At 42.4% G+C, this 27062-nt stretch overlaps 1 protein-coding gene across 1 annotated transcript; it reads left to right on the forward strand.

Annotated features, from left to right (window-relative positions):
• Positions 1 to 33: 33 nt before the first annotated feature.
• Positions 34 to 21066, forward strand: cfap221 (cilia and flagella associated protein 221). Its single transcript, XM_045698885.1, has 25 exons — positions 34 to 310; positions 719 to 873; positions 1267 to 1367; positions 1529 to 1615; positions 1726 to 1821; positions 2168 to 2268; positions 3223 to 3326; positions 4110 to 4269; positions 6436 to 6568; positions 6792 to 6924; positions 7201 to 7312; positions 9279 to 9366; positions 10160 to 10249; positions 10398 to 10493; positions 11096 to 11183; positions 11373 to 11470; positions 11628 to 11708; positions 11888 to 11995; positions 12833 to 12994; positions 15167 to 15325; positions 15543 to 15643; positions 19482 to 19577; positions 19667 to 19786; positions 20287 to 20346; positions 20626 to 21066. Exons 2-25 carry the CDS (start codon positions 741 to 743, stop codon positions 20759 to 20761), a joined length of 2643 nt encoding a protein of 880 aa, XP_045554841.1. The 5' UTR covers positions 34 to 310; positions 719 to 740; the 3' UTR covers positions 20762 to 21066.
• Positions 21067 to 27062: the final 5996 nt, after the last annotated feature.

The following is a 27062-nucleotide window of genomic DNA, read 5'->3' on the forward strand; positions in this document are numbered from 1 at the left end:
TCCTTCGATATAAAGTTGTTTTCACATTCACGAGGTTGTAGTAATACAATGATCAACTACTTAATAGATTGGTTCACACTAGGTTGTGCTTTTAGATCAATTAATTACTAAAGAATAATTTTTCACTTCTGTCATTGACTTCTCAAACCCCGGTCTTGTCTGCTTTGTCTGTTTTGCTAGCGTTCCCATAGGTCTGGCGATATTGCGCCTCTGGGTTTTGGAAACTCTTTGCGAGTACAAACCGCTTCCCACCGAGGCATTACTATGGTGACGATAGTGTTTGGTGGATGTTCTGTAGTTGAAACAACAGGTACGTGCCGTTTTCAACCTTGAAAAGCACCGACATCATGCAACGAATACAAACTTGTGTTGTTTATGAGCTACCAAATCGAACCTAAAAAAATAGTTTACACACTAATATCTCCTGAAAGTCGCACGGTTGTCATGAAGTTTTACAACAAGCTAGCTAGCTGTTCCTCTTTGCTAGCTGCTCCTCTCTGCTGTGCTAGCTTCCACTGTCTCTTGCTAACCCGTCCATAGGTAGTTTGCTTATTTTCCAGTGTCAACCACTGTAGCTGCACATGCAAAAAGTTGGCTTGCTAGCTTTGTGTCATTTGTTTCTTCTCATTATCATATGGACAACATTGCATCTTTGAAATGCAAGCATTTACGTATCTGATGTGATATGAATCGTGATATTGTTTGCTGTCTTCTTCAGCCCTGTTTTTAATGGAGAAGTGATGGAAGTGGCACACTCTGCATCAGAGACATTCACAGGCAGTCAAAGGAAGAAAACCCCTCTTCCACTGTGCCAACTGGTGGAGGACAGAAAAAGAAGTGCCTCCAATGTCCCTCATCACCTACTAGAGAACCGTAGGACCCTTACACTTCAACGATTTGATACATCTCAGTCATATATTTAACAGGCTATATTCAGTCAAGAAGAATATGTTTAGCGTAGTAGAGCACTTGGGCTAGTCCTATAATATGCATGCTCATGATGCTGTCTGAGTTACCGTAGACTACATTATACAGTGTGTAGCTCCTCAGGTGTTTTGGTTTCTTATATTCACATTTTAGTCATTTAGCAGATGTTCTTATCCAGAGTGACTTACAGTAGTGAGTGCATACATTTTCTTTGTACTGGTCCCCCATGGGAATCATACCCACAACCCTGGCATTGCAAGCGCCATGCTCTACCAATTGAGCCACATGGGACTAAGCAGATGGTGAATACATATATCTCGTTTCTGTTATACCTTCCAGAAACCTATACCAAACTCAAGAGCAACAGTGCAATCCAAGCAGAACCCTCAGCACTTCACTTCAGTGGGTTTAAACTGGGGAAGGATTATCAGAGGAGCTTGGTGAGTGAAGCGATGAGCTTCAGCAGTGTGTTGACTGTTCCAAGAGAACAGAAGACAAAGCACTGACTTCAGATTACATTGTGCAGTTATATGTACTTCATTTACCAGTACATTCTTATGCACGGCGTCATGTAATTCATCTTTGTTTTAATCTTCCTCAGAAATTTATCAACATATCATCTGAAGTGATCAACATTCACATTATCCCCACCCAAACAAAGCATTTCAAAACAAAATATTTAAAAAAGGTATTTGTTTATTACTATTTGATGTCAAGTTGTGCACTCCGTCTATAATCTTTGATTCGTTTGCGTGTCAGTGTTGATGCTTAATTCCTCCCTTTTGATATTCTGTGCAGCATCGTCTTGTCCCTGGACTGTCCTACACAGTGAAAGTACACTTCTGTCCTGACGAATGGCGCTACTTCTACGACTGTATTCGGGTTCATTGCAAGGTTGGAATCCAGTGCTATGTTAGTTTCTAAGCAAGTTCGCTTGCTGTCATATCTGACAGGGATCTCTTCAACTTCTACTTCTAATCTATTCAACTGTCACTTAAATAGGGATTTGCTGAGTTTATTCATCACATGTTGTTTGTTGTCAACATTTCTCTCCATAGTTGCTGCAAGGTAAGTCTGGTCCCAGATCTGTTTGTGCTGTCATGCAAACTTCTAAGGTCATTGTCACTCCGTGGCAAACTGATCTGGGACCAGGGTACTGCTAGAAGGTTCCCTCCTGCTTAGAACTCCAGGAAATGAATGCATCAGGGAGCATTGTTATTCTCTCTCAATCTCTCTCCAGGGGGAAGAGAACTTACTGGTTCCGGTCCATGCCTACCCCATCATCGATGACTTGCACATCCCAACACACATCACCATACCAGCTGTCCCACTGGGCCAAAGGTGAGGTGAGGTGGACATTCGTGTCTCTCTGTGCATCCTTGCCTTTTGAATAGTCTTTCAACCCATCAATTCAACTTTCTAAGGGGATTGTACATGAGTTGCATGGCCACTCATATCCCTTACAGAAAAAACACATAATTTGTGAAATCATGTGTTTTTAGAACAATTCACATATGATCACGTTTCCACATATGTAGTTTCATGTAATCACATGTTGCTCTAAATGTTGTCACATGTTATTACATTAACTTCACATAAGATCACATGAAAACGTGTGTTTTTGGAACACTTCACGTGTTCATGTGAAATTCATGTATTTTTTCTGTAAGGGATAGCAGACTAGGCTGTAGCTGTTGCCTAAGTGTTTGCTAAGTGCACCAGTTTCCGAATTAGCCTGCCAGATAAACATGATGAGTGGCAACAAAGACCTGTTTGAGGAATAAACTCATTGTGTTATTATGGTCATGTAACGCATCACAAACGTTTGTTTTTAATAATCTCTGTTGACACTAATGATGCGGTGAGCAGTCAATATATTAGAGTCCATTTGCACAGGTAGATAGCTAATCGTAGTTCTCTAAGCCGCATGCTGGGGTATATGCTAGGGTCAGTAGTATTTGTCTTGCATATTCAACAATCTGCAGTTAAAACAATACGCTTGGAAAGAGAATACTTCAAATATCAAAATATAAACATTTGTAGGGCCATAGAGATATAATAATTGTTTACATTTTACCGATTGTGACGCAATCTACTTTCCAAGATTTTTTTTTAGGAGGGCATTTTTATCTCTTGTTGAAAATGATTGTCTTTTGAACTGAGTGGCATGCTGAATTTGATTTAGCTTTACATTGTAGGTCTCAATGAACATGTAGGCTGTTGTCCTTTCTCTCTGGGACTGTGCGATATCTATGCTTGTTATCTTTGACCTTTGACCTGTCTTTGACCTTCCAGTGTCAGCCATGTGATCCCTCTGAGCTGCAGCTGTCCCATTGACTTTGAGTTCCAGGTGTACATCATCCAGCCCCACAAGGCCTTTTCTGTCCAGCCCCTGTCAGGTAACTCCAATCAACAGACTTTACATTAGGCCACTGAATAAAGTAGTAATAACACCATTATGTTAGAGTTCTGATGACAGATGATCGAACAAGATAGCAACAACATCCTAACAGCTCAGTCAGACAGACAGTGAGGATAACCCCTGTATTATTCTATCTGAAGTTGGAATATATTCTGTAATTAATGTATTAAGCCCATAAGTCTCAATGCCAGATATGTATCAATTTATTTTGTAGTAGTTTGACGGTAGAATAATTTCTGGTTTTATAATAAGGTTCCGGCTATGTTTTTGTGTTAGTTCCTTGAGGTGATTAGTTTAAGCTTTGAACCACGTAAAAAAAAAATTGCTGGCTCCCAGACACCCAGACTCCTCTCTATGAACTCAAGTAATATTATTAGCTCAATACCTAGCCCTGACTTGTGATTCCTTAACACCACCACCATGTCTTGTGTTTGAATTACTGTCATAGTCTACAACAGAGCCACCTTGACACAAAGCAGTCAGGGGGGAACTGTGCTGTGTTGTCTCTGGCATTGATGGTGATGCTTTCCAGACAATGAGTGATGCTGGATTTCCGGGGTTATGCAAATAGCCTAGTACTCAGACTGAGTGGAGAGATCTGAAAAAGTATCTCTCTATGTTTCCCATGGTTTGAGGGTATCAAGTGTTGAGTTTAGGTAGGCTTACGTATTGTTTTCCTTTCAAAAATGCATTATTGGTAACATGCAAAATTCTGAGTTTGTCAAGACCAGTATAATCCTTTGTTTGTGTTTGATTCTAGGAGTGATTCCAGCCAATGGGAAGGTGGAGGTGACCGTCACATTCAGGCCGTTCAAGTACGACACGTCCCAGGTCACTCTACAGGTGGTCATCTCCCAGTTCAACTCCAAACCCTACGTCTGCACCCTCAGCGGGTCGTCCTCGCCCCACCTGGCACTCAGGTATCCCAGAACCATTCTTAAATGTTAAAGGTTAATTCATCAAACACTATATTGAATTATGCCATTTTTACCAGGTCCTAGTTACAATTATATGCATATTTGATATATGGTCCGCAATGTTCCTGTTTTCTTGGTTTGTATTACGTTATTGCTTGTTATTTTCTGTCATTGTGAGTTCCATCAATTGATGCACTGAGCCAAATATATTTCTTTACTGATAAGAATGGAAACCGTGATTGTTAAGTGGTTACAATATCCTTCTGTAAACAATGCTTACGCACATTTCATAGAGCGAGGGCTATTGTGAGAGAGACCCAAGTGCTGCACATGTACTGTATTGAAACTCTCTGTCTGCAAACTTTGAAAATAGAAATTGTACAAACATTTAGAGAGATGAAAAATGAACCCTTGCAGAGAAGAACCATACAAGTGCAAACTGTTCCATTTTCATATACCTGTAACCAAATATTTCTCTGTTTCTAAGTGTGTATATACCACATTAGGAATTTTCCGGTTGATAGATACTTGAATAATGTATAATGATGTATCATGTTTATCTGCATTTATTGAAAATGCATATATGGTTCTTCTGCACGATTCTAGTTACGATGATGTCCATTTGTTCCATTGATTTCTGTTCATGGCTAAATTATTTGTTTTATGGGCCACAGACTCAAAACCACGCACAGTCACTTATACTGATAAACAGGTTGTTCTTGTTTTCGAGTCTGTATATAAAATATCATTTTTGATTCAGTTCCCATGAGAAAATGAGTGTACTCCATCACTGACAGTGGATGAGTTTTATTCCCCTGTGTTATGACTAAGAGAAGTTAATGATTTATCAAGCAAGGGAACTGCAGTCATATCAAAATGCATTGGTATCCAATCCATTCAGTGTGTGCTTTGGATCAAATATTCCCATGTTTACTTCTCCCTGGACCCGCAATAAAAGATATGAAGATAAGATTTGAATGAGTTAATGGAAGAATCGGCAGATTGTAGATTTAGAAGGAACACCTTCCTAATATTGAGTTGGACCCCCTTTTTCTATCCTCAGAAAGCCTCAATTCGTTGTGGCATGGACTACAAGGTGTCGAAAGCGTTCCACAGGGATGCTGGCCCATGTTGACTCCAATGCTTCCCACAGTTGTGTCAATTTGATTTGATTTTAAGTTGGGTGGTGGACCATTCTTGATATACACGGGAAACTGTTGAGCTTGAAAAACCCAGCATCGTTGTAGTTCTTGACACCCTCAAACTGCACCTGGCACCTCAAACCGCGCCCAGCATCGTTGTAGTTCTTGTCACCCTCAAACTGCGCCTGGCACCTACTACCATACCCCGTTCAAAGGCACTTACATCTTTTGTCTTGCCCATTCATCCTCCGAATGGCACACATACACAATCCATGTCTAAATTGTCTCAAAGCTTCAAAATCCTTCTTTAACCTGTCTCCTCCCCTTCATCTACACTGATACCATGGGAAGAGTATTGTTTATTTTGTTCAGCAAATATTGATAGGATATATCTACTCTTATAATGCCAACAGCCCCAAGTACAGTATCAAAGTCCAATTATTAGCTAAGTACACAATTAAGTTATTAATGGCATATAAAGCCTGGTAAGTTATTAGTCAACTATGGCTATGTTGAGCTCTGGAGGTCTTCCAGCAGGAAGTCCCCAAGGTACAGTACTTAGCCCTCTCTCTTTTACACCATTAGCATTAGGTTTGGGCCCTAGGCCTAGAGTGATGGAAACAAACTATTATTGACCTTTTACTGCAGTGGGCTAAATCAGAGTCACACAGAGTGTTTCTTGGTAGTCTTAAACAAATCTACTGTGAAACAAAAGTTTACACCTCACACATGTGGTTATGGGCTTAATAAAAGAAGACACCTGTACCATGTCAGATATAAAGTTGAAATGTATTACATTTTGAGTTTGCATCCCAATATTACAGTTTATATACATCACAGAAGACTGAAATATAACAAAACCGTTTGACATAGAAACACCGGATTTTCAACAGGTTTTTAAAAATAATGTTGATTAATTATGAAATTATTAAATAACATTCCACAGATGAGGCCACTAGAGGGCAATTTGGTCATTATACTGCAGGAAACGTGCTACATACATTTATTGGTGTTGTTTCTGACCCAGTCAACAGGAGAAAGACATGGGACACGCAAGAGAAGTTTTGTTTGTTGACAGTCAAGGGCCTCCACCTGTCTCCTTGATACAGCCTCTGACCAAAACCAAGCAGAGGTCAATGCGGACACCTGAAAAGTCAAAGGTACCACATGCATTTAACTCCAGCTGTACCAAGGGTGCGTTTCCAGAAAGCATTCTAGCTGACACCACACCTTATTTATCTTGACAACCCAGCTGGTAGCTCCAGGTCTTTTGAGAAACTCGCTCCAGTTCATTTAGCAGACTATGCTACGATGTAGATAATGAGGTAATCATATGAATATGTACATATCTGGTGTGTGATTGGTATTGTATGATTTCAATAGACTGTAAGGGAGAAAAGAGAGAGTGATATGAAGCTGAGCCTGAAGACTGCAGTTGATGTGTCCGCCCCAGCTGGAGTGGTCAAGATACTGATACAACAGACTGATAAACTGAGCTCTAAAGACCTGAGGGAAGGTACCTGGACAAGTTTTACACCAGTAATCAACTTTCACACCAGTGATCAACATACATTATATTTTCTCTAAGAGATAAGGGAGTGTCATTCAATATTCACTTAACCTATAGAGGGGAGAAACCCGGTTTGTTGGATGGCTTGTTTGCTAGTATGACTGAAAGCTCTCAGATTATTCAAATTTTGGAATGCTTAATTCATTGCCATTTGGGTCTGCTGCAGACTGTATTTGCTGTTACTATGTTACAGATATATATATATATATTTTTACAATTCAGCCATGATGTCCCAACCTAAGCTGGGCCTCCAGACAAGACAGATGAAGGAGGCGTTCTTTGAGACCAGGGTTCGACAGGACATCCAGGAGGAGAGAGCCAATCATCTCAGATGGTGAGGAACCATCATTTATTCACGTTAATGATCATAAACAGTGCATTCGGAAAGTATTCAAACCCCTTGACTTTTTCCACATTTTGTTACATTACAGCCTTATTCTAAAATTGATTAAATTGTTTTTTTTCTTAATCAATCTACACACAATACCCCATAATGACAAAGCAAAAACAGGTTTGATTTTTTTTGTGCAAATGTATTAAAAATATCACATTTACATAAGTATTCAGTACTTTGGCAATGATTACAGCCTCGATTTTTCTCGGGTATGATGCTACAAGCTTGGCACACCTGTATTTGGAGAGGTTCTGTTATGCGTGCTCCCCCTGTCTGGCGCTCGAGGGCGTCAGGTGGCCCATCATTACGCACACCTGTCACCATCATTACGCGCATCAACGCAATATTGGACTCACCTGGACTCCTTCACTTTGTTGATTGCCCCTCTATATCTGTCTGTTCTTCAGTTTGTTCCCCGTGTCAGCATTAATGTTATGTTTTTAATGTCCAGACGCTGTCTTGTCTTGTTTCATGTCTGTTTATTAATTAAATGTTCACTCCCTGTACATGCTTCCCATCTCCAAGCGTCTGACCTCACAGAAGGCTGACACCAAAATTTGAAGCATCAGGGAGTTTTGTTTTTGTTGGTGACGTCAGGTCCGGGTGCCGCTGCTGAAGGAGCCTGGGGTGGCTCAGTTGGCTTGTCGGGCTTCCACGCCTTAGCTGGCTCGAGAGGTTTCCATGCCTTGGTTAGCTCGGCAGGCTCCCATCCCACGTCATGCCTCAGCCGGCTCGCCGGGTGGCGCCGCTGGGGGGGGGGGTGTACTGTCACACCTGCTCTCACTCCCCCTCTCTGGCGATCGAGGACGCCAGATGGCCCATCATTACGCACACCTGTCACCATCATTACACGCATCAGCGCAATATTGTAAAACATCCCTACAGCATGATGCTGCCACCACTATGTCCCAACGTAGGGATGGTGCCAGATTTCTTCCAGACGTGACGCTTGGTATTCAGGCCGAAGAGTTCAATCTTAGTTTCATCAGACCAGAGAATGTTGTTTCTCATGGTCTAAGTCCTGTAGGTGCCTTTTGGCAAACTCCAAGTGGGCTGTCATGTGCCTTCTACTGAGGAGTGGCTTCAGTCTGGCCACTTTATCATAAAGGCCTGATTGGTGGAGTGCTGCAGGAGATGGTTGTCCTTCTGGAAGGTTCTCCCATCTCCACAGAGGAATTCTGGAGCTCTTTCAGATTGACAATCGGGTTCTTGGTCACCTCCCTGACCAAGACCCTTCTTCCACGATTGCTCAGTTTGGCCGGGAAGCCAGCTCTAGGAAGAGTCTTGGTGGTTCCAACTTCTTCAATTTAAGAATGATGGAGGCCACTGTGTTCTTGGGGACCTTCAATGCTGCAGACATTTTTTGGTACCCTTCTCCAGATCTGTGGCTCGACACAATCCTGTCTCGGAGCTTTACAGACAATTCCTTCGACCTCATAGCTTGGTTTTTGCTCTGACATGCACTGTCAACTGTGGGGCCTTATATAGACAGGTGTGTGCCTTTCCAAATCATGTCCAATCAATTGAATTTGCCACAGGTGGACTCCAGTCCAATCAAGAAACATATCAAGGATGATCAATGGAAACAGGATGCACCTGAGCTCAATTTCGAGTCTCATAGCAAAGGGTCTGAATACTTATGTAAATACGGTATTTTTTAATCATAAATTTGCAAACTTTTCTAAAAACCTGTTTTCGATTTGTCATTATCATGTATTGTGTGTAGATTGATGAGGGAAAATGCATTAATCAATTTTAGAATAAGGCTGTAACGTAACAAAATGTGGAAAAAGTCAAGGGGTCTGAATACTTTCCGAATGCACTTCAGATGACCATATCTATGATTATGTACTAAATGTCATAGGTCACTCAAACTGTACTGTAGATAAATGTATTTTTGATTAAGGCAAGTTCACCTTGGGAAGGACCCTGTCTCGACACAGACCAAAATGCAGGTTTTGGAGGAGAGAGATGTTGCAGATTATCAATATATGGTAAGATTTGTAACTTATCATGATAGTCATAATAATCATAAAACACTGTTGCTATATGTTGTATATCCAACATGTTTCATGTTTTCCTCTGCTCTGGCTATGTTTTCTCATCACTTGTGCAGCTATCTGGGCAACCAGTTTTTCTCTGGTTTGCATACCATATTGTTACTATGTTTTATATACACAACATTACCAAAAGTATGTGGACACAAACTATATTTGAGTTTTATTGAGAACAGCCAGTAAATGTATAAGTAGTAACTTTTCCTTAGATATACAACATGACGCTGTAATGTCAGAGAGAGCTGCTGCTATTGCTGTTTCTTCTAAAGGGGAACAGATGACAGATCTCTCTCAGGACACTTAACAGCACTTCCTCCCCCCTCTCTCTGTTTATTGGCTGTATTTAGTGTGTTCTTTACAGGCCACCATTGTTTTTAGAGAGGCCAACCAATCCACTTGGGAGGATTGGATAAACTCCTTTCATGTGTTTTCTCTGGAATCTGGAGCTCAGGCCAGAAACCAAAATAGCCTTTACACCTCTTCCCTATGCCTTCTGCTGATCTGTGTTTCATACGTTTGTGTAACAGAGGTAGTTTAGTGACCTTTCTAGTGTGATGATCAATAACCTTACCTGAGACTTGAAGAGTTGCATTGGCTCCCAGAGCAAATGTCTAGGCTTTGGCTTAGTGGGCTAATGCATTCTCCCGGGATTGATCCCTGTTAGTCACACTTGCTCGTATTCTAAACATAACGAACCCCCGTCTTAATTGAACGTCCGTCTTAATTCTAGGTTAGAAAAGGAGAGGTGAGGAAGGAGAGGGACTTTGCTAGTGGCCAATCTAAGCTCTCTACCAGACGAGTCCTGCGTAATACAGGCCAGGTAAGCATGTCGAAGTCAAAATGGACCTGTTTGCCTTTAAAATGGCATCAAATGGAATGCATATAGCTTTTTCCCCCCAGGTATGAGAGCTGCTTGTATCCATTTTCTTTTTCACAATCAAAACGTCTGTTCTGTTTGTACCTTCCAGGCACCGGTGGGCACGCCTTCCTTTCGCATGTACTCCAGCAGTCATCTGGCGATCAGGCAGAGAGCTCTGAGGCTCTTCCAGCAGGCAGCCCGCAAGGTACAGTACTTAGCCCTCTCTCTTTCACTCTATTGGCCTTAGGTTAGGCCCTGTAGGCATAGAGTGCCTCATCCCAGCCCACTCAACACAATGGTTTTTCACTCACAAACCACAAGCCAAAACTCTGTGAGACAGTGTGCATACTCTCTATGATAACGATCTTAAGCCATGTCATAAGATGGTGTAGTAGTAGTTCTGTAGTGGGGCACAGTCCAGTCTAATGAAAGTAGTAAGAAGCTAAGAATTGACATTCCCTGTAGTATGTCTGGGATGGGAATTCCTAAGGTCAGTTATATTTAATGATGTAGCGTACATTTGAATAGATTCAACCAAATGCCAAACTGTAAAACCAGTATGTTATACAATACCTCACAGGCAGTTGGAAAGCTGACAATGTCCAAGTCCTGGTTCTCTTTAATATCGTACTTCTCCCAGTGCATACTTGAAAATATTTTTAATTTTTTTGTATTGATATCATTCTCTATTTGAGCAAGAAAGATGTGCTGTAACAGATTTCATACAGCGCGAAGAGGGTTTACTTATAAACATGCGTAACCTTTCGAAACAGCACGACTTCTAAGTGAGTGCACCATGTGTTTCAGGTGGTGATTCAATGTCGTATGAACAACAGACTTGTCTCGTTGAGGCAGCTGACTCAAAGCTTGAAGCGCCTTTCCAAAGGAGTAAGAGGTATTGCACTGTTGAGACCCCAAAGGGCGTGTTCTCTATTTGACACGGGCATATGATGAAAATACATATCTGAACGATGCAGCCCACACATTTGTTGTGCCAAAATAAAAATCTAGCTTAAAGTTATTTTACCCCCAAGTCATTGTGGTGTTGGAAGCAAGCAAGATGCATGCATTTTTCTGTTTTCAGTTGAGGAGGAGACCTTTCATCGCCCGACGATATCACCAGACAACGTGATTCCGTTCACATTCCCTATCTTCTCTCTTCCTAACCAGTCTGATGAACTGGTAAGTGCAGTGTACTTTGATAAAAAGCAATCTTATTCTTGCGTGGACTACTTGCAAAGAAGGAACACTGATTTGATTTGCCCAGTAACTTGTATTCATTGAAATGATTTAGTGAAAATGACCATAACGTAGTGTTGGCCTTGTACTGTATGCCCAGGCTCCCAATGCATTGGGTGCCGTCCCTGTTAGGCCTATTGAGGTCCTGGTCAAACGACACACTCCATTCTTCAATCTGAAGGTACGTTTACATGAGAGGTCTTTGCCTGAATAAAGAATCATTGATGTTGCTTGTACATTGTAGCACTAACAACTAGCTATTTTTGCCTTTCTGTCACTGCTGATGATGACAGGGATTCTGCTTGGAAATTGTACAGTAACATGCTCACTTCTGTCCCATTACTTGTGTTGTTTTTCAAGGTTCCCCAGCACTACAAGTTAATGGGGTACCAGCCTGTTTCGGCCTTTGAGGCTGCAGCTAGCTACATTCCCCCAACCCAGCCCAGGAAGCTATTGACTGGGGCACAGGTGAGCCAAGAGACAACTCACCAGCAACACTGTGGGACACTTACATAGGTGGTGTGTAATACACAGATCCATTTATACAAAAGCAAATAAATCAAAGTCAATCTTTTAAGCCTTTTATGAGATGATATACAAGTGATATAACATAAACAATGTAATAGAACAGCAATAACCCTGAGAATTCTGAATGGTTTGATTGATTACTTAATGGTGTCACTGTCAGAGACTAGGATCTACTCTGCTTCTCTGACATCCAATAGCGTGTTTGTATTTGCTCAAACTGATACAGCAATAACCTCATTGTTTATGTAATCAAACCATTCTTTTTTTAAATGTTCCTATAGTTTCCCATGGTTGACAAGACTGTGACAGGACGAACATTGACCACCCTTCTCCAGAGCTCATGTTCCCCACTTAGCTCCCATCATACAAGCACTTAGTCATTTATGGGCAGCTCTCCATAACAAACTCTTTACCACAACATTACTTATTATAGAAACATCCTACAACTGTCAGATCTGATTTTTAGGATTGATCAAGTAGGATTTTTGCAATTGCATAACTAGAGCTTCTAACTGATTGGCCCCATCTCATTGATATGATTTTGATAGTATATCTCTGCTCTTGCCAGCATGGCTGTTATGCAAGACTGATACATCCTTTTTTGTAATTCTCTGCTGGGTCATATTCATTAGGAAACACTGTAGGAAAACATTTTGTAACGGAAAACAAAAATGTGTGTTTGGTATTGAACAAGTTCAGGTCGTCTCTCCTGGTTCAGTCTTTCGTTTGGTTTCCTAATGCACTGGTTGCTTGTATGGTTGTGTCCCTGTCTTTCAGGATGAATTGTTGCCCAGAGTGATCGGTTCTCCCTCGGGGTGTGCAGTGGCCAAGCCAGAGGGCGAGGAGGATGTGGAGCAGGAGGACGTGTGTCCCAGTCTGAGCTTCACGGCCCCCACCGCCCTGCTGAAGCCTCCCTACGCACACCCCCTCAGAATCTTTGTAAGGCAATATCACCGAATATGATAGAACACATTTATTTATTTATTTATTTACAGTATATCAGTGGAGGCTGGTGGGAGGCACTATAGGAGGACAGGCTCATTGTAATGCCTGGAATGGAATACAGTGGGGGGAAAAAGTATTTGATCCCCTGCTGATTTTGTACGTTTGCCCACTTACAAAGAAATGATCAGTTTTAATGGGAGGTTTATTTGAACAGTGAGAGACAGAATAACAACAACAACAAATCCAGAAAAACGCATGTCAAAAATGTTATAAAATGATTTGCATTTTAATGAGGGAAATAAGTATTTGACCCCTCTGCAAAACATGACTTAGTACTTGGTGGCAAAACCCTTGTTGGCAATCACAGAGGTCAGACGTTTCTTGTAGTTGGCACACATTTCAGGAGGGATTTGTACACATCTCAGGAGGGATTTTGTCCCACTCTTTGCAGATCTTCTCCAAGTCATTAAGGTTTTGAGGCTGACGTTTGGCAACTCGAACCTTCAGCTCCCTCCACAGATTTTGTATGGGATTAAGGTCTGGAGACTGGCTAGGCCACTCCAGGACCTTAATGTGCTTCTTCTTGAGCCACTCCTTTGTTGCCTTGGCCGTGTGTTTTGGGTCATTGTCATGCTGGAATACCCATCCACGACCCATTTTCAATGCCCTGGCTGAGGGAAGGAGGTTTTCACCCAAGATTTGACGGTACATGGCCCCGTCCATCGTCCCTTTGATGCGGTGAAGTTGTCCTGTCCCCTTAGCAGAAAAACACCCCCAAAACCTAATGTTTCCACCTCCATGTTTGACGGTGGAGATGGTGTTCTTGGGGTCATAGGCAGCATTCCTCCTCCTCCAAACACGGCGAGTTGAGTTGATGCCAAATAGCTCCATTTTGGTCTCATCTGACCACAACACTTTCACCAGTTGTCCTCTGAATCATTCAGATGTTCATTGGCAAACTTCAGATGGGCATGTATATGTACTTTTGAGCAGGGGGACCTTGCGGGCGCTGCAGGATTTCAGTCCTTCACGGCATAGTGTGTTACCAATTGTTTTCTTGGTGACTATGGTCCCAGCTGCCTTGAGATCATTGACAAGATCCTCACGTGTAGTTCTGGGCTGATTCCTCACCGTTCTCATGATCATTGCAACTCCACGAGGTGAGATCTTGCATGGAGCCCCAGGCCGAAGGGATATTGACAGTTCTTTTGTGTTTCTTCCATTTGCGAATAATCGCACCAAATGTTGTCACCTTCTCACCAAGCTGCTTGGCGATGGTCTTGTAGCCCATTCCAGCCTTGTGTAGGTCTACAATCTTGTCCCTGGCATCCTTGGAGAGCTCTTTGGTCTTGGCCATGGTGGAGAGTTTGGAATCTGATTGATTGCTTCTGTGGACAGGTGTCTTTTATACAGGTAACAAGCTGTGGTTAGGAGCACTCCCTTTAAGAGTGTGCTCCTAATCTCAGCTCGTTACCCATATAAAAGACACCTGGGAGCCAGAAATCTTTCTGATTGAGAGGGGGTCAAATACTTATTTCCCTCATTAAAATGCAAATCAATTTATAACATTTTTGACATGTGTTTTTCTGGATATTTTTGTTGTTATTCTGTCTCTCACTGTTCAAATAAACCTACCATTAAAATTATAGACTGATCATTTCTTTGTCAGTGGGCAAACGTACAAAATCAGCAGGGGATCAAATACTCCCCCCCCCACTGTATATGGAATGGTATGAAACACATCAAACATATGGAAACCACATGTTTGAGTCCGTTCCAATTATTTTATTCCATTCCAGCCATTACAACAAAACAGTTCTCCTATAGCTCCTCCCACCAGCCTCCACTGCTTATATATATATATATATATATAAAGGTCTTCTATTTTACATATCTACAGTATGGACCACATCTATGTCATGTCTCTAGTAAATATCTCCAGGCTGTCCATTATAAGGCTGTATACAGTAGATGTAGTGGTAATGATTGGTGTTACTATTATGCATAGTGTTGGAAATGTTTTGTTGGAATCTCTGTCCTGATGATTCCCACAACAGCTGTTCCTCTTCTCAATAGTGGAATCATTCACTGGGCCTGAGAATATCGATAATTGTGAATCATTTTACACTGTTCATGTTCCATGTTGGACTTTGTTCTGCTCTGTAGAACCCAGCCCCCGGTCTCCATGCCTTCAAAGCAGACCCCCTCTACCTAGAGTGTGACCTGGAGTTCCACCTGTGTCCACTGCCCCGGTACACCATCCCAAAGCCCTCTGTGTTTGGAATGCACACCCCCAGCACTCAGAAGAAATTTTTGGACCGAACGGTAAGTCTCTTTCATATCAACAGGAGTTATTAATAAAAAAAATCATACATTTTTGTGTACTAGCATTGCATTTTCATATAATTTAAATATAATAAAAATTAATAGAATAGAATACCTTGAATGTTCCCACAATATGGACATTTGTAGTGATTGAAACTAAAGCCAAAGCCGTTTTTACGACAATTACACTGTGTTCTTTATCCTGATCAAATTGCAGGATGTGATCCGAGGTGTGATGACCTGGAAGAAGTTCCCATCGGCTGCCCTGGCCGCTCTGTCCAACACTCCCACACTCACCAGTAGCTGGGCCCCGCGCATGTAAGGATCCAGTAACACAGCTTTACAGGGCTGTCTACCATTCACACCACACATACAGCTGTGTAGAGCGACCGCTAAAGTGACTTAACGGAGCATGATGTACTAACTCATCTATACTCTGTGTTCTTGAGCAAACAGTACACAGTACAGGCTGTTGTTCTTCACACACAACTGAACACTTTTCTTATTAGCTTATCTTGTTTGATCATCTTGTTTGACCAGCTCACAGCCGAGGTGTCATGGTACTGGGATGCTACGGTTAGGTAGATAGCACAGGAGGTTGGTGGCACCTTAATTGGGGAGAACGGGCTCGTGGTAATGACTGGAGCAGAGTAAGTGGAATGGTATCAAATACATCAAACAAATGGTTTCCAGGCGTTTGATGCCATTTCATTTGCTCCGTTCCTGCCATTATTATGAGCCGTTCTCCCCTCAGCAGCCTTCTGGGGGAGATAGTTAGTTAGGATTGTTTTGCTATTGTATTCAGATTGACCATTGATTGCAGATAACTTCAATGAAGGCGCCGCACGCAACCAGTAAGTTCTTGTAGCAACATAGCACTTAAAAAACCTCTTACCCTTCCTCAGAGCATTTGACTTGACAAACATGGAAAACGCTTTTGCTCCTTAGGAAGTACACTGTAGGTTATAAACTCAGCAAAAAAAGAAACGTCCTCTCACTGTCAACTGTGTTTATTTTAAGCAAACTTGACATGTGTAAATATTTGTATGAAAATAACAAGATTCAACAACTGAGACATAAACTGAACAAGTTCCACAGACATGTGACTAACAGAAATGGAATAATGTGTCCCTGAACAAAGGGGGGTCAAAATCAAAAGTAACGGCCACCAGCTGCATTAACTTGTTATGGATAGGGGGCAGTATTTTCACGGCTGGATAAAAAACATACCCGATTTAATCTGATTATTACTCCTGCCCAGAAACTGGAATATGCATATAATTATTAGCTTTGGATAGAAAACACTCCAAAGTTCCTAAAACTGTTTGAATGGTGTCTGTGAGTATAACAGAACTCATTTGGCAGGCCAAAACCTGAGAAGATTCCAAACAGGAAGCGCCCTCTCTGACTATTTCTTCGCCTTCTTGATCATCTCTATCCAAAACAGGGGATCTCTGCTGTAACGTGACATTTTCTAACGCTCCCATAGGCTCTCAGAAGGCGCCAGAACGTTGAATGATGACTTTGCAGGCCATGGCTGAAAAACAGTAGCGCATTTGGATAGTGGTCGATCTGAGAACAATGAGACTGGGGGCGCGTGCATGAGACGACTCCATGTTTTAATTTTTTCGTCTTTGAACGAAAACAGGGTTTCCCGGACGGAATATTATCGCTTTTTTACGAGAAAAATCGCATAAAAATTGATTTTAAACAGCGTTTGACATGCTTCGAAGTACGGTAATGGAATATTTTGACATTTTTTGTCACGAAACGCGCCGGGCGTTTCGGACACCGCGATTGCATAAAGGAGTTCTGTATCTATAATTCTTAAAATAATTCTGTTTTTTGTGAACGTTTATCGTGAGTAATTTAGTAAATTCACCGGAAGTGTTCGGTGGGAATGCTAGTTCTGAACGTCACATGCTAATGTAAAAAGCTGGTTTTTGATATAAATATGAACTTGATTGAACAAAACATGCATGTATTGTATAACATAATGTCCTAGGAGTGTCATCTGATGAAGATCATCAAAGGTTAGTGCTGCATTTAGCTGTGGTTTTGTTTTTTGTGACATTATATGCTAGCTTGAAAAATGGGTGTCTGATTATTACTGGCTGGGTACTCTGCTGACATAATCTAATGTTTTGCTTTCGCTGTAAAGCCTTTTTGAAATCGGACAGTGTGGTTAGATAAAGGAGAGTCTTGTCTTTTAAAATGGTGTAAAATAGTCATATGTTTGAAAAATGGAAGTTTTTGGATTTTTGAGGAATTTGTAATTCGCGCCACGCCTATCATTGGATATTGGAGCAGGTGTTCCGCTAGCGAAACGTCTAGATGTAAGAGGTTTTAAGTACTGCAGTGCATCTCCTCCTCATGGACTGCACCAGATTTGCCAGTTCTTTCTGTGAGATGTTACCGCACTCTTCCACCAAGGCACCTGCAAGTTCCCTGACATTTCTGGGGTGAATGGCCCTAGCCCTCACCCTCCGATTCAACAGGTCCCAGACATGCTCAATGGGATTGAGATCCGGGCTCTTCGCTGGCCATGGCAGAACACTGACATTCCTGTCTTGCAGGAAATCATGCACAGAACGAGCAGTATGGCTGGTGACATTGTCATGCTGGAGGGTCATGTCAGGATGAGCCTGCAGGAAGGGTACCACATGAGGGAGGAGGATGTCTTCCCTATAATGCACAGCGTTGAGATTGCCTGCAATTACAACAAGCTCAGTCCGATGATGCTGTGACACACCGCCCCAGACCATGACAGACCCTCCACCTCCAAATCGATCCCACTCCAGAGTACCGGCCTCGGTGTAACGCTCATTCCTTTGACGATAAATGCAAATCCAACCATCACCCCTGGTGAGACAAAACCGCGACTCGTCAGTGAAGAGCACTTTTTGCCAGTCCTGTCTGGTCCAGCGACGGTGGGTTTGTGCCCATAGGAACGTTGTTGCCAGTGATGTCTGGTGAGGATCTGCCTTACAGCAGGCCTACAAGCCCTCAGTCCAGCCTCTCTCAGCCTATTGCAGACAGTCTGAGCACTGATGGAGGGATTGTGCATTCCTAGTGTAACTCGGGCTGTTGTTGTTGCCATCCTGTACATTTCCCACAGGTGTGATGTTCGGATGTACCGATTGTGGTTTGCCACTGCGAGGACGATCAGCTGTCTGTCCTCTCCCTGTAGTGCTGTCTTAGGCTTCTCACAGTACAGACATTGCAATTTATTGCCCTGGCCACATCTGCAGTCCTCATGCCTCCTTGCAGCATGCCTAAGGCACGTTCACGCAGATGAGCAGGGACCCTGGGCATCTTTCTTTTGGTGTTTTTCAGAGTCAGTAGAAAGGCCTCTTTAGCGTCCTAAGTTTTCATAACTGTGACCTTAATTGCCTACCGTCTGTAAGCTGTTCGTGTCTTAACGATCGTTCCACAGGTGCATGTTCATTAATTGTATATGGGTCATTGAACAAGCATAGGAAACAGTGTTTAAACCCTTTACAATGAAGATCTGTAAAAAGGGACATTTCTTTTTTTGCTGAGTTAAGGTCATCCACTAACTTCCTCCAGCTGGCTCAGTGTGTTTGTGTGTGTCCACTTCTTCCAATGATGTTCTTGCTGGCTTCATCTCTGCCTCCAGATCATTTGAATGGCTAATCCTAAACTGTAGCAAATTAACTACAGATCCAGACCAGTGCAAGTCTCACAGACAGACTTATGAATGGAAACACAGTGATTTACTTAATATTTACAGGGTGAGGGGGGACCGGTACTCTGTTCCCTTGTGGAAGATCTATGATCATGGTGCAGACTCCTTTCTGGAATTCATTCCAACACCAGGGTTACTAAGAGCCAGCGCTCTATCCTCTGCTTTGTTGAAGTAGTGTCCAAACAAGTCCAAGTGAAATGTTGCCTATACAGTTAAGGTAGTCCTCTACAACAAACCATAGGGCTGCCTCGTCATCTGACGTGAAGATATTGCAAACATCAACAGAATGTTAGCCTGTATGTTTATACTCAGCTGTACAACATGGGCTGAAATTGTGTTACCTGTATACATAAAGTTGAGATAATTGACTGACTCAATGACTCAACTCTGTGTACCAGTCCTTTAATGGTCTCTGAGTCTCTATCACCTGACCGTGTGTTCCACCAGGTCTGACCCCTTCAACAGTGACATTCTGCCCTCCATGGCGCCCACAGCTCTGAATGGCCTTCCAGAAGATATGACAGTGGAGCTACTGGATGGACAGTAAGCACTAACACACGCCGACAGACAGACGGACTGAAAGTAACAGGAATCCATTTCAGAGGGTTTGTGTGACTGATGTGTTTTACCAGATCTGAAAGCACGGGAGTATTTCTCACACCTGAGATTATCCGAGCTGAGTTTCCCCTGCCAGAGAATGTACCTTCCACACCCAGACAGCTGAAAGACGACAGCTTTAAAGATGACAACAGGTATACTGTTCACACACACACACACTGCAGAACTAGGAGCATCATGCATCTGTGTTTCCACTAAATTAACCTCTAATCCCTATGAGGAATACTGGCATTTCAATTAGCCTACAACTCAATTATTGTGTCTTCCCTTGAGTCCTTGCCAATTGTCATCAATCAATAACTTGAATTAGCATTTTTGTCACGCACTCCATTTCCTGTTTCTTCCTTCATGTTTGGTTTGTCATTATCTCTGTACATCTATTGACAGTGTGGCACGCTAATTGTTTGTAATTCGATTTGTCAAAAATCATATATTCAAATGATCTCTTTTTATTTGGCTAAAGTAATGACGTTACATCAGCAGGACGCAGAGATAGTCAAGAGACACAGAATTAGAATGCTGTTGCTGTACTACTGTTCCCTTGTGGCCAGGTTGGGATTGTAAAAGAGGATGTTAGATAAAGGTAAGATAAAGGCGGAGATAACAACAGCTCATTGTGCTTCTCCTCCACTAGTTCCCTGAGTCCCTGTAAAACTCCCCAGATGATGCCTCTCAGTACAGCAAACATCTCCAGGTGAACACAACACTGTTCCTATCCCTTCCACTCAGCATCTGGTGTCAGCATCAACTACTAACACACACAAACACACACACACACAAACACACACACACACACACACACACACACACACACACACACACACATTTATTTCTCTCTCTCTCTCTCTCTCTTTCACACTCTTTCTTTCTAATCTAAGACATATCTCTGTTTTATGTAATGGAAGATTTCAAGTACAAGTACAATAGGTATGATTATTCATATTTGTATAACTTTTACTCATAACTTCTACAGGGAATCAAGAGAGCAGCAGCTGGAGATGTTTCTGAAGTCTCAGACCAATAGACTTGGTGCCAAGGTGATGGCGCGACTCAACCACCTGAATAATGTGGGCAAAGCTAATTCACCCTCTACACCAGAGAATAAATAGTGCTATATTTGTTATGAGGCACTAAGGTTGATGCAGGAAATATTAGATTACAGTACCAACATACATTGACTGATATATGTCATATAATACATTTCACTGTAAAATATATAATTACTGTAGTTGCTAAGTGCTATTGTATAGTTACCACACCACTGATGCTGTGCCCATTGTCTTGCATTTACACTGGCCAATTCATCCAAGGACATTTTCATTTAAAACAGTCTTTATGTACTTTAAAGTTTGGCTTCTTGTTTTATTTAATTAATGACAGGCCTTTCTGGCAAATAAAATAATTGATAAAGGAATGATTCCAAATGAATACCTGTATGTCATGGATCCACAGTTAAAGCAATCTCTATTGCACTCCACACTGCTCTTTCTCACCTGGCCAAAAGGAATACCGACGTGAGGATGCTATTCATTGACTACAGCTCAGTGTTCAACACCATAGTGCACTCCCAGCTCATCACTAAGCTAAGGACCCTGTGATTAAACACCTCCCTCTGCAACTGGACCCTGGACTTTCTGATGGGCCGCCCCCAGGTGGTGAGGGTAGGCAACAACACAAACGCCAAGCTGATCCTCAACACGGGCCCATCAGGCGTGCCTGCTGAGTCTCCTGCACTCCCTGTTCACCCAGAACTGCGTGGCCACGCACGACTCAAACATCTTCATTAAGTTAGCCGATGACACAACGGACCGTGGTAGGCCTGATCACTGATGACGATGAGACAGCCTACAGGGAGGAGGTCAGAGACCTGGCAGTGTGGTGCCAGGACCATAACCTCTCCTTCAATGTCAGTAAGACAAAGGAGCTGATCGTGAACTACAGGAAATGGAGGGCTGAGCACGCCCCTATTCACATCGACGGGGCTGTAGTGGAGCGGGTCGAGCGATTCAAGTTCCTTGGTGTTCACACATCATAGTCCAAACACACCAACACAGTCGTGAAGAGGGCACAACTACTCCCCTTCCCCCTCAGGAGGCTGAAAAGATTTGGCACAAAGTTATACAGTTGCACCGTTGAGAGCATCTTGACTAGCTGCATCACCGCTTATTATGGCAACTGCTTGGCATCTGACTTGTAAGGTGCTTACAGAGGGTACATCACTGGGGCCAAGCTTCCTGCCATCCAGAACCTCTATACCAGGCGGTGTCAGAGGAAGGCCCTAAAAATTGTCAAAGACTCCAGCCACTCTAGTCATAGAATGTTCTCTCTGCTACCACATGGCAAGCGGTACCAGAGCGCCAAGTCTCGGTCCAAGAGGCTTCTAAACAGCTTCTACCCCCAAGCCATAAGACTCCTGAACATCTAGTCAAATGGCTTCCCAGACTATTTGCATTGCCCCACCACTGCCACTCTCTGTTGTCATCTCTGCATAGTCACTTTAATTAACTCTACCTACATGTACATACTACCTCAACTAACCGGTGCCCCCGCACATTGACTCTGTACTGGCACCCCCCTGTATATGTTATTTTTTTACTGCTGCTCTTTAATTACTTGTTACTTTTATCTCTTATTCTTATCCGTATTTTTTGAAACTGCACTGTTGGTTAGGGGCTTGTAAGTAAGCATTTCACTGTAAGGTCTACACCTGTTGTATTCGGCGCATGTAACTCATAACATTTGATTTGACACCAGATAAGACATGAGAATTTTACCAGATAGGACAGACTGGCCCTAGCCCCCCAGCACATAGACTATTGCAGCATAGAAACTGGAGGCTGACATCACCAACAGGTAGAATATATACTGTAGAGAAAACAATAGTGGTCCTAAAACAGAACCTTGAGGAACACCGAAACTTACCATTAATTTGTCAGAGGAAAAACCATCCATAGGCAAATTGATATCTTTCCGACAGATAAGATCTAAACCAGGTAAGAACCTTTCTGTGTAGACCAAATTAGGGTTTCCAATCTCTCCAAAAGAATATAGTGATCGATGGTGTCAAAAGCGGCACTAAGGTCTGATGCCATTAAAAGGTACCACCTTCAGAAGCTTTTAAAAACATTTTGTTGAGAGGAATGGGAGATTTGATATAGGCCAATAGTTTTTTTTTACATTTTCTGGGTCAAGGTTTGGCTTTTTCAGTAGAGGCTTTATTACCGCCACTTGTAGTGAGTTTGGAACACATTCAGAGGATATGGGAGCTGTTTATTATGTTCAACATAAGAGGGCCAAACACAGGAAGTTGCTCTTTTAGTCGTTTAGTTGGAATAGGGTCCAGTAGGCAGGTGGAAGGTTTAGAGGCCATGATGACCATTTTCGTGAATGTGTCGAGGGATACAGGATAAAAAAAACATTAGTGTCTCCATTGATCCTAGGTCCTGGCAGTTCTGTGCAGACTCAGGAAAACTGAGTTTTTGAAAAATAAGCAGATTCAAGAGGAGACTGTAATTTGCTTTCTAATGATCATTATCTTTTTGTCGAAGAAGTTAATGTATTTGTTCATCCTCACTTGGGGAATGCTTCTTTTCGACAGTATAAAAAATAAATGTTGGATTATTCTTATTCTCCTCAATCAGGTTGGAAAAGTAGGCTGATCGAGCAGCAGTGAGGGCTCTTTGATATTGCACGGTACTGCCTTTCCAAGCTAGTTGGAAGACTTCCAGTTTGATGGAGTGACATTTCCGTTCCAATTTTCTGGAAGCTTGCTTCAGGGCTCAGGTATTTTCTGTATACCAGGGAGCTACTTTCTTGAGATAAATGTTTTTTGTTTTTAGAGGTGTGACTGCGTCTAGGGTATTATGCAAGGTTAAATTTAGATCCTCGTTTAGGTGGTTAACTGATTTTTGTACTCCAATGTCCTTTGGTAGGTGAAGGGCATCTAGGAATCTTTGGGTTGTCTGAGAATTTATAGCGCATCTTTTGATAATCCTTGGTTGGAGTCTGAGCAGATTATTTGTTGTGATTTCAAATGTACTAAAATGGTGGTCCGATATTCCAGGATTATGAGGAAAAACATTTAGATCCACAATATTTATTCCACGGGACAAAACTAGATCCAGGGTATGACTGTGGCAATGCGTAGGTCCAGAGACATGTTGGACAAAACCCACTGAGTTGATGATGGCTCTGAAAGCTTTTTGGACTGGCTCTGTGGATTTATCCACGTGAATATTCAAGTCACCAAAAAATGTGAATATTATCTGCCATGACTACGAGGTCCGATAAGAATTCAGTGAACTCAGTGAGGAACGCCATATACGGCCCAGGAGGCCTGTAAACAGTAGCTTTAAAAAATGATTGAGTAGGCTGCATATATTTCATGACTAGCATCTCAGTCATTTTGTTTCTTTGTAAATTGAAATTTGCTTTCGTAAATGTTAGCAACACCTCCACCTTTGTGGGATGCATGGGGGATATGGTCACTAGTGTAACCAGGAGAAGAGGCCTCATTTAACACAGTACATTCATCAGGCTTGAGCTATGTTTCAGTCAGGCCAATCACATTAAGGTTATGAATTATGATCAGTGATTAGTTCATTGACTATGACTGCCATGGAAGTGAGGGATCAAACATTAAGTAGTCCTGTTTTGAGATGTGAGATATCACAATCTCTTTCAATAATGACAGGAATGGAGGAGGTCTTTATTCCAGTGAGATCGCTAAAGAGAACACCGCCATGTTTTGTTTTTCCCGACCTAGATCGAGTCTCAATCGGGAAAGCTGAGCTGACTACACTGACTGTGCTAGTGGCAGACTCCACTAAGCTGGCTGGCTGGCTATCTCATTGGGGAGCTAGAGGAACCCTGTCTATGTTGATAGATAAAATGAGAGCACCCCTCCAGCTTGGATGGAGTCCATCACTCCTCAGCAGGCCAGGCTTGGCCCTGTTTGTGGGTGAGTCCCAGAAAGAGCGCCAGTTATCTACAAATTCTATCTTTTGGGAGGGCAGAAAACAGTTTTCAACCAGCGATTGAGTTGTGTGAGTCTGCTGTAGAGCTCATCACTCACCCTAACTGGGAGGGGTCAGAGACAATTACTCGATGCCAACACATCTTTCTAGCTAAGTTACACGCTGAAGTTATGTTGCGCTTGGTGACCTCTGACTGTTTCATCCTAACATCGCTGGAACCGACGTAGCAAAATCCTTACCTCTGTCAGTCTGTGGGTTGCTTCTATGAGTGAGACAGAGAGACACAAGATCTCATCCAAAACGAACCAAAATACAGTGGTTTGTTATGGATCAAATATGAATATGTGCTGTACTGTATGTTTGGTTGAAATGACAGTTTCTCACCTGAGTGAAGAAGAGCTCAATGTCTCTCTTTAGGCCCTCTTCAGTCTGTCATCTGCCTTTTTTTCAATCTCCCTCCTCGTGTTCAATATTTTCACAGACTGTCATTGATTTCAAAGCCTCTGCCGTTGTTTCCCGACACCACCTCGATCCTCTCCAGCAGTCTTCTGACCTGTGTGCCATCATCGTCCCCGCTCACATTGTCAAATACACGGTACCTGTTATTGCATTTCTCCACCAGCTGCTTCCAGCTGACTTCTCTCTCCAAGAGCTGCTCTATCCTCAAGTCCTCCCTCAGAGCGTCACCCCCAGTGAACAGCACGATGGTGTATCGCCAGAAACTTTCGATGGGAAACTCCAGCTGCTCTTCCACCATCCACTCCTTCCCCCTGAACGTGTGTCCATGACTAGCAGGAAAATGTGTGGTCCCCTGGAGGACTCATGAACACGTTGTACGCCAACCTTTGCTAGGCGCTCTCCAGGGAGTCCAGGGGGAAATAGTGCCCCCTCTAGGCGGGGATGTCCATCACAGTGACCCTTCTCCCGAATACTTCCGCTTCTCGCCTCACACACTCCTCAGTTTGGGCTCTGACAGCGAACTCCTCTTGGCCTAGGATGGTGTTTCCTGTTGATCTCTTCCCAGAGTGGCGGCTCCCCAGGAGGTCAATCCTCAGCTCTGAGAGACTACCTTGATTCCTGACTGTAGAACAGATCTAGGATAAGTTCCTCCCCTGTCCATGTGATATTATTCATTATGATCTAAAAGTCTAAACTGATCCTAGATCAGCACTCTGAGAGGCTTTATGAATACAGGCCCAGGCATACTTTACCTTCAGCTAACATGCAGTACATACATCTGAAAAATCACATTTTCTTATTGGCAAGAAAAAGCCATATACTGTACGGTATCTACCCTGCCAAATATGACTATTAACACCATTAATGTGACATTAGGTCTACTATGTTGTAGGCCTACACATTATGCAACCCAAACAAACTTTGATTAGAATGCAGGCTTACTATTGTCACAGTCATGTTCACACATTTTGTTGCACTCCCGCTTTCTTCCAAATAGTAGAGTCATCTAATCTTGTTAATTTTGATGGTAGAATCAGTCATTAAATTGTCAGGAATGTCTAAATTCCGGTATACGGCATGTTATGACTAGCAGTGCTGTTGTCAGCACCACTCGTCTATTTGTACTTCTTGTTGCAGTGCAGTTAAAAACGTTTAGGCTTTTATGAGTCTCAAAGTCCCTCACTCATTTAACTCTGGAGGAGGGCCAATATCATGTTATTTAACTCTGGAGGAGGGCCACTATCATGTCATTTAATTCTGGAGGAGGGCCAATATCATATCATTTAATTATGGAGGAGGGCCGATATCATATCATTTAACTCTGGAGGAGGGCCGATATCATATCATTTAACTCTGGAGGAGGGCCAATATCATATCATTTAACACTGGAGGGGGCCAATATCATATGATTTTATTCTGGAGGAGGGCCAATATCATGTCATTTAACTCTGGAGGACGGCCGATATCATATCATTTAACTCTGGAGGAGGGCCAATATCATATGATTTTATTCTGGAGGAGGGCCAATATCATATCATTTTATTCTGGAGGAGGGCCGATATCATATCATTTAACTCTGGAGGAGGGCCGATATCATATCATTTAACTCTGGAGGAGGGCCAATATCATATGATTTTATTCTGGAGGAGGGCCAATATCATATCATTTAACTCTGGAGGAGGGCCAAAATCATATCATTTAACTCTGGAGGAGGGCCAATATCATATGATTTAACACTGGAGGAGGGCCAAAATCATAATTAACTCTGGGGGAGGGTCAATATCACTTATCTTTTTTTAGACTGTATTTTCCATGATGTCTCACCTCTCCCACTAAAATCAACAATATGATATATATATATATATATATATTAATAATATATGCCATTTCACAGACACTTTCATCCTAAGCAATTCATGCATACATTTTTGTATGGAGGGGCCCCAGCGGGAATTGAACCCACAATCCTTACGTT

This window comes from Salmo salar, chromosome ssa17 (genome assembly GCF_905237065.1).
Source record: "Salmo salar chromosome ssa17, Ssal_v3.1, whole genome shotgun sequence".
Classification (NCBI taxonomy): Eukaryota; Metazoa; Chordata; class Actinopteri; order Salmoniformes; family Salmonidae; genus Salmo; species Salmo salar.

What these genes read in the sequence shown, in the direction of transcription:
- cfap221 (XM_045698885.1), top strand. Translation starts at nt 741, where the DNA reads ATGGAAGTGGCACACTCTGCATCAGAGACATTCACAGGCAGTCAAAGG. An exon ending in GGACACCTGAAAAGTCAAAG is followed by an intron (nt 6,569 to 6,791) that starts GTACCACATGCA and finishes TGATTTCAATAG; the next exon opens with ACTGTAAGGGAGAAAAGAGA. An exon ending in AGTAGCTGGGCCCCGCGCAT is followed by an intron (nt 15,644 to 19,481) that starts GTAAGGATCCAG and finishes GTGTTCCACCAG; the next exon opens with GTCTGACCCCTTCAACAGTG.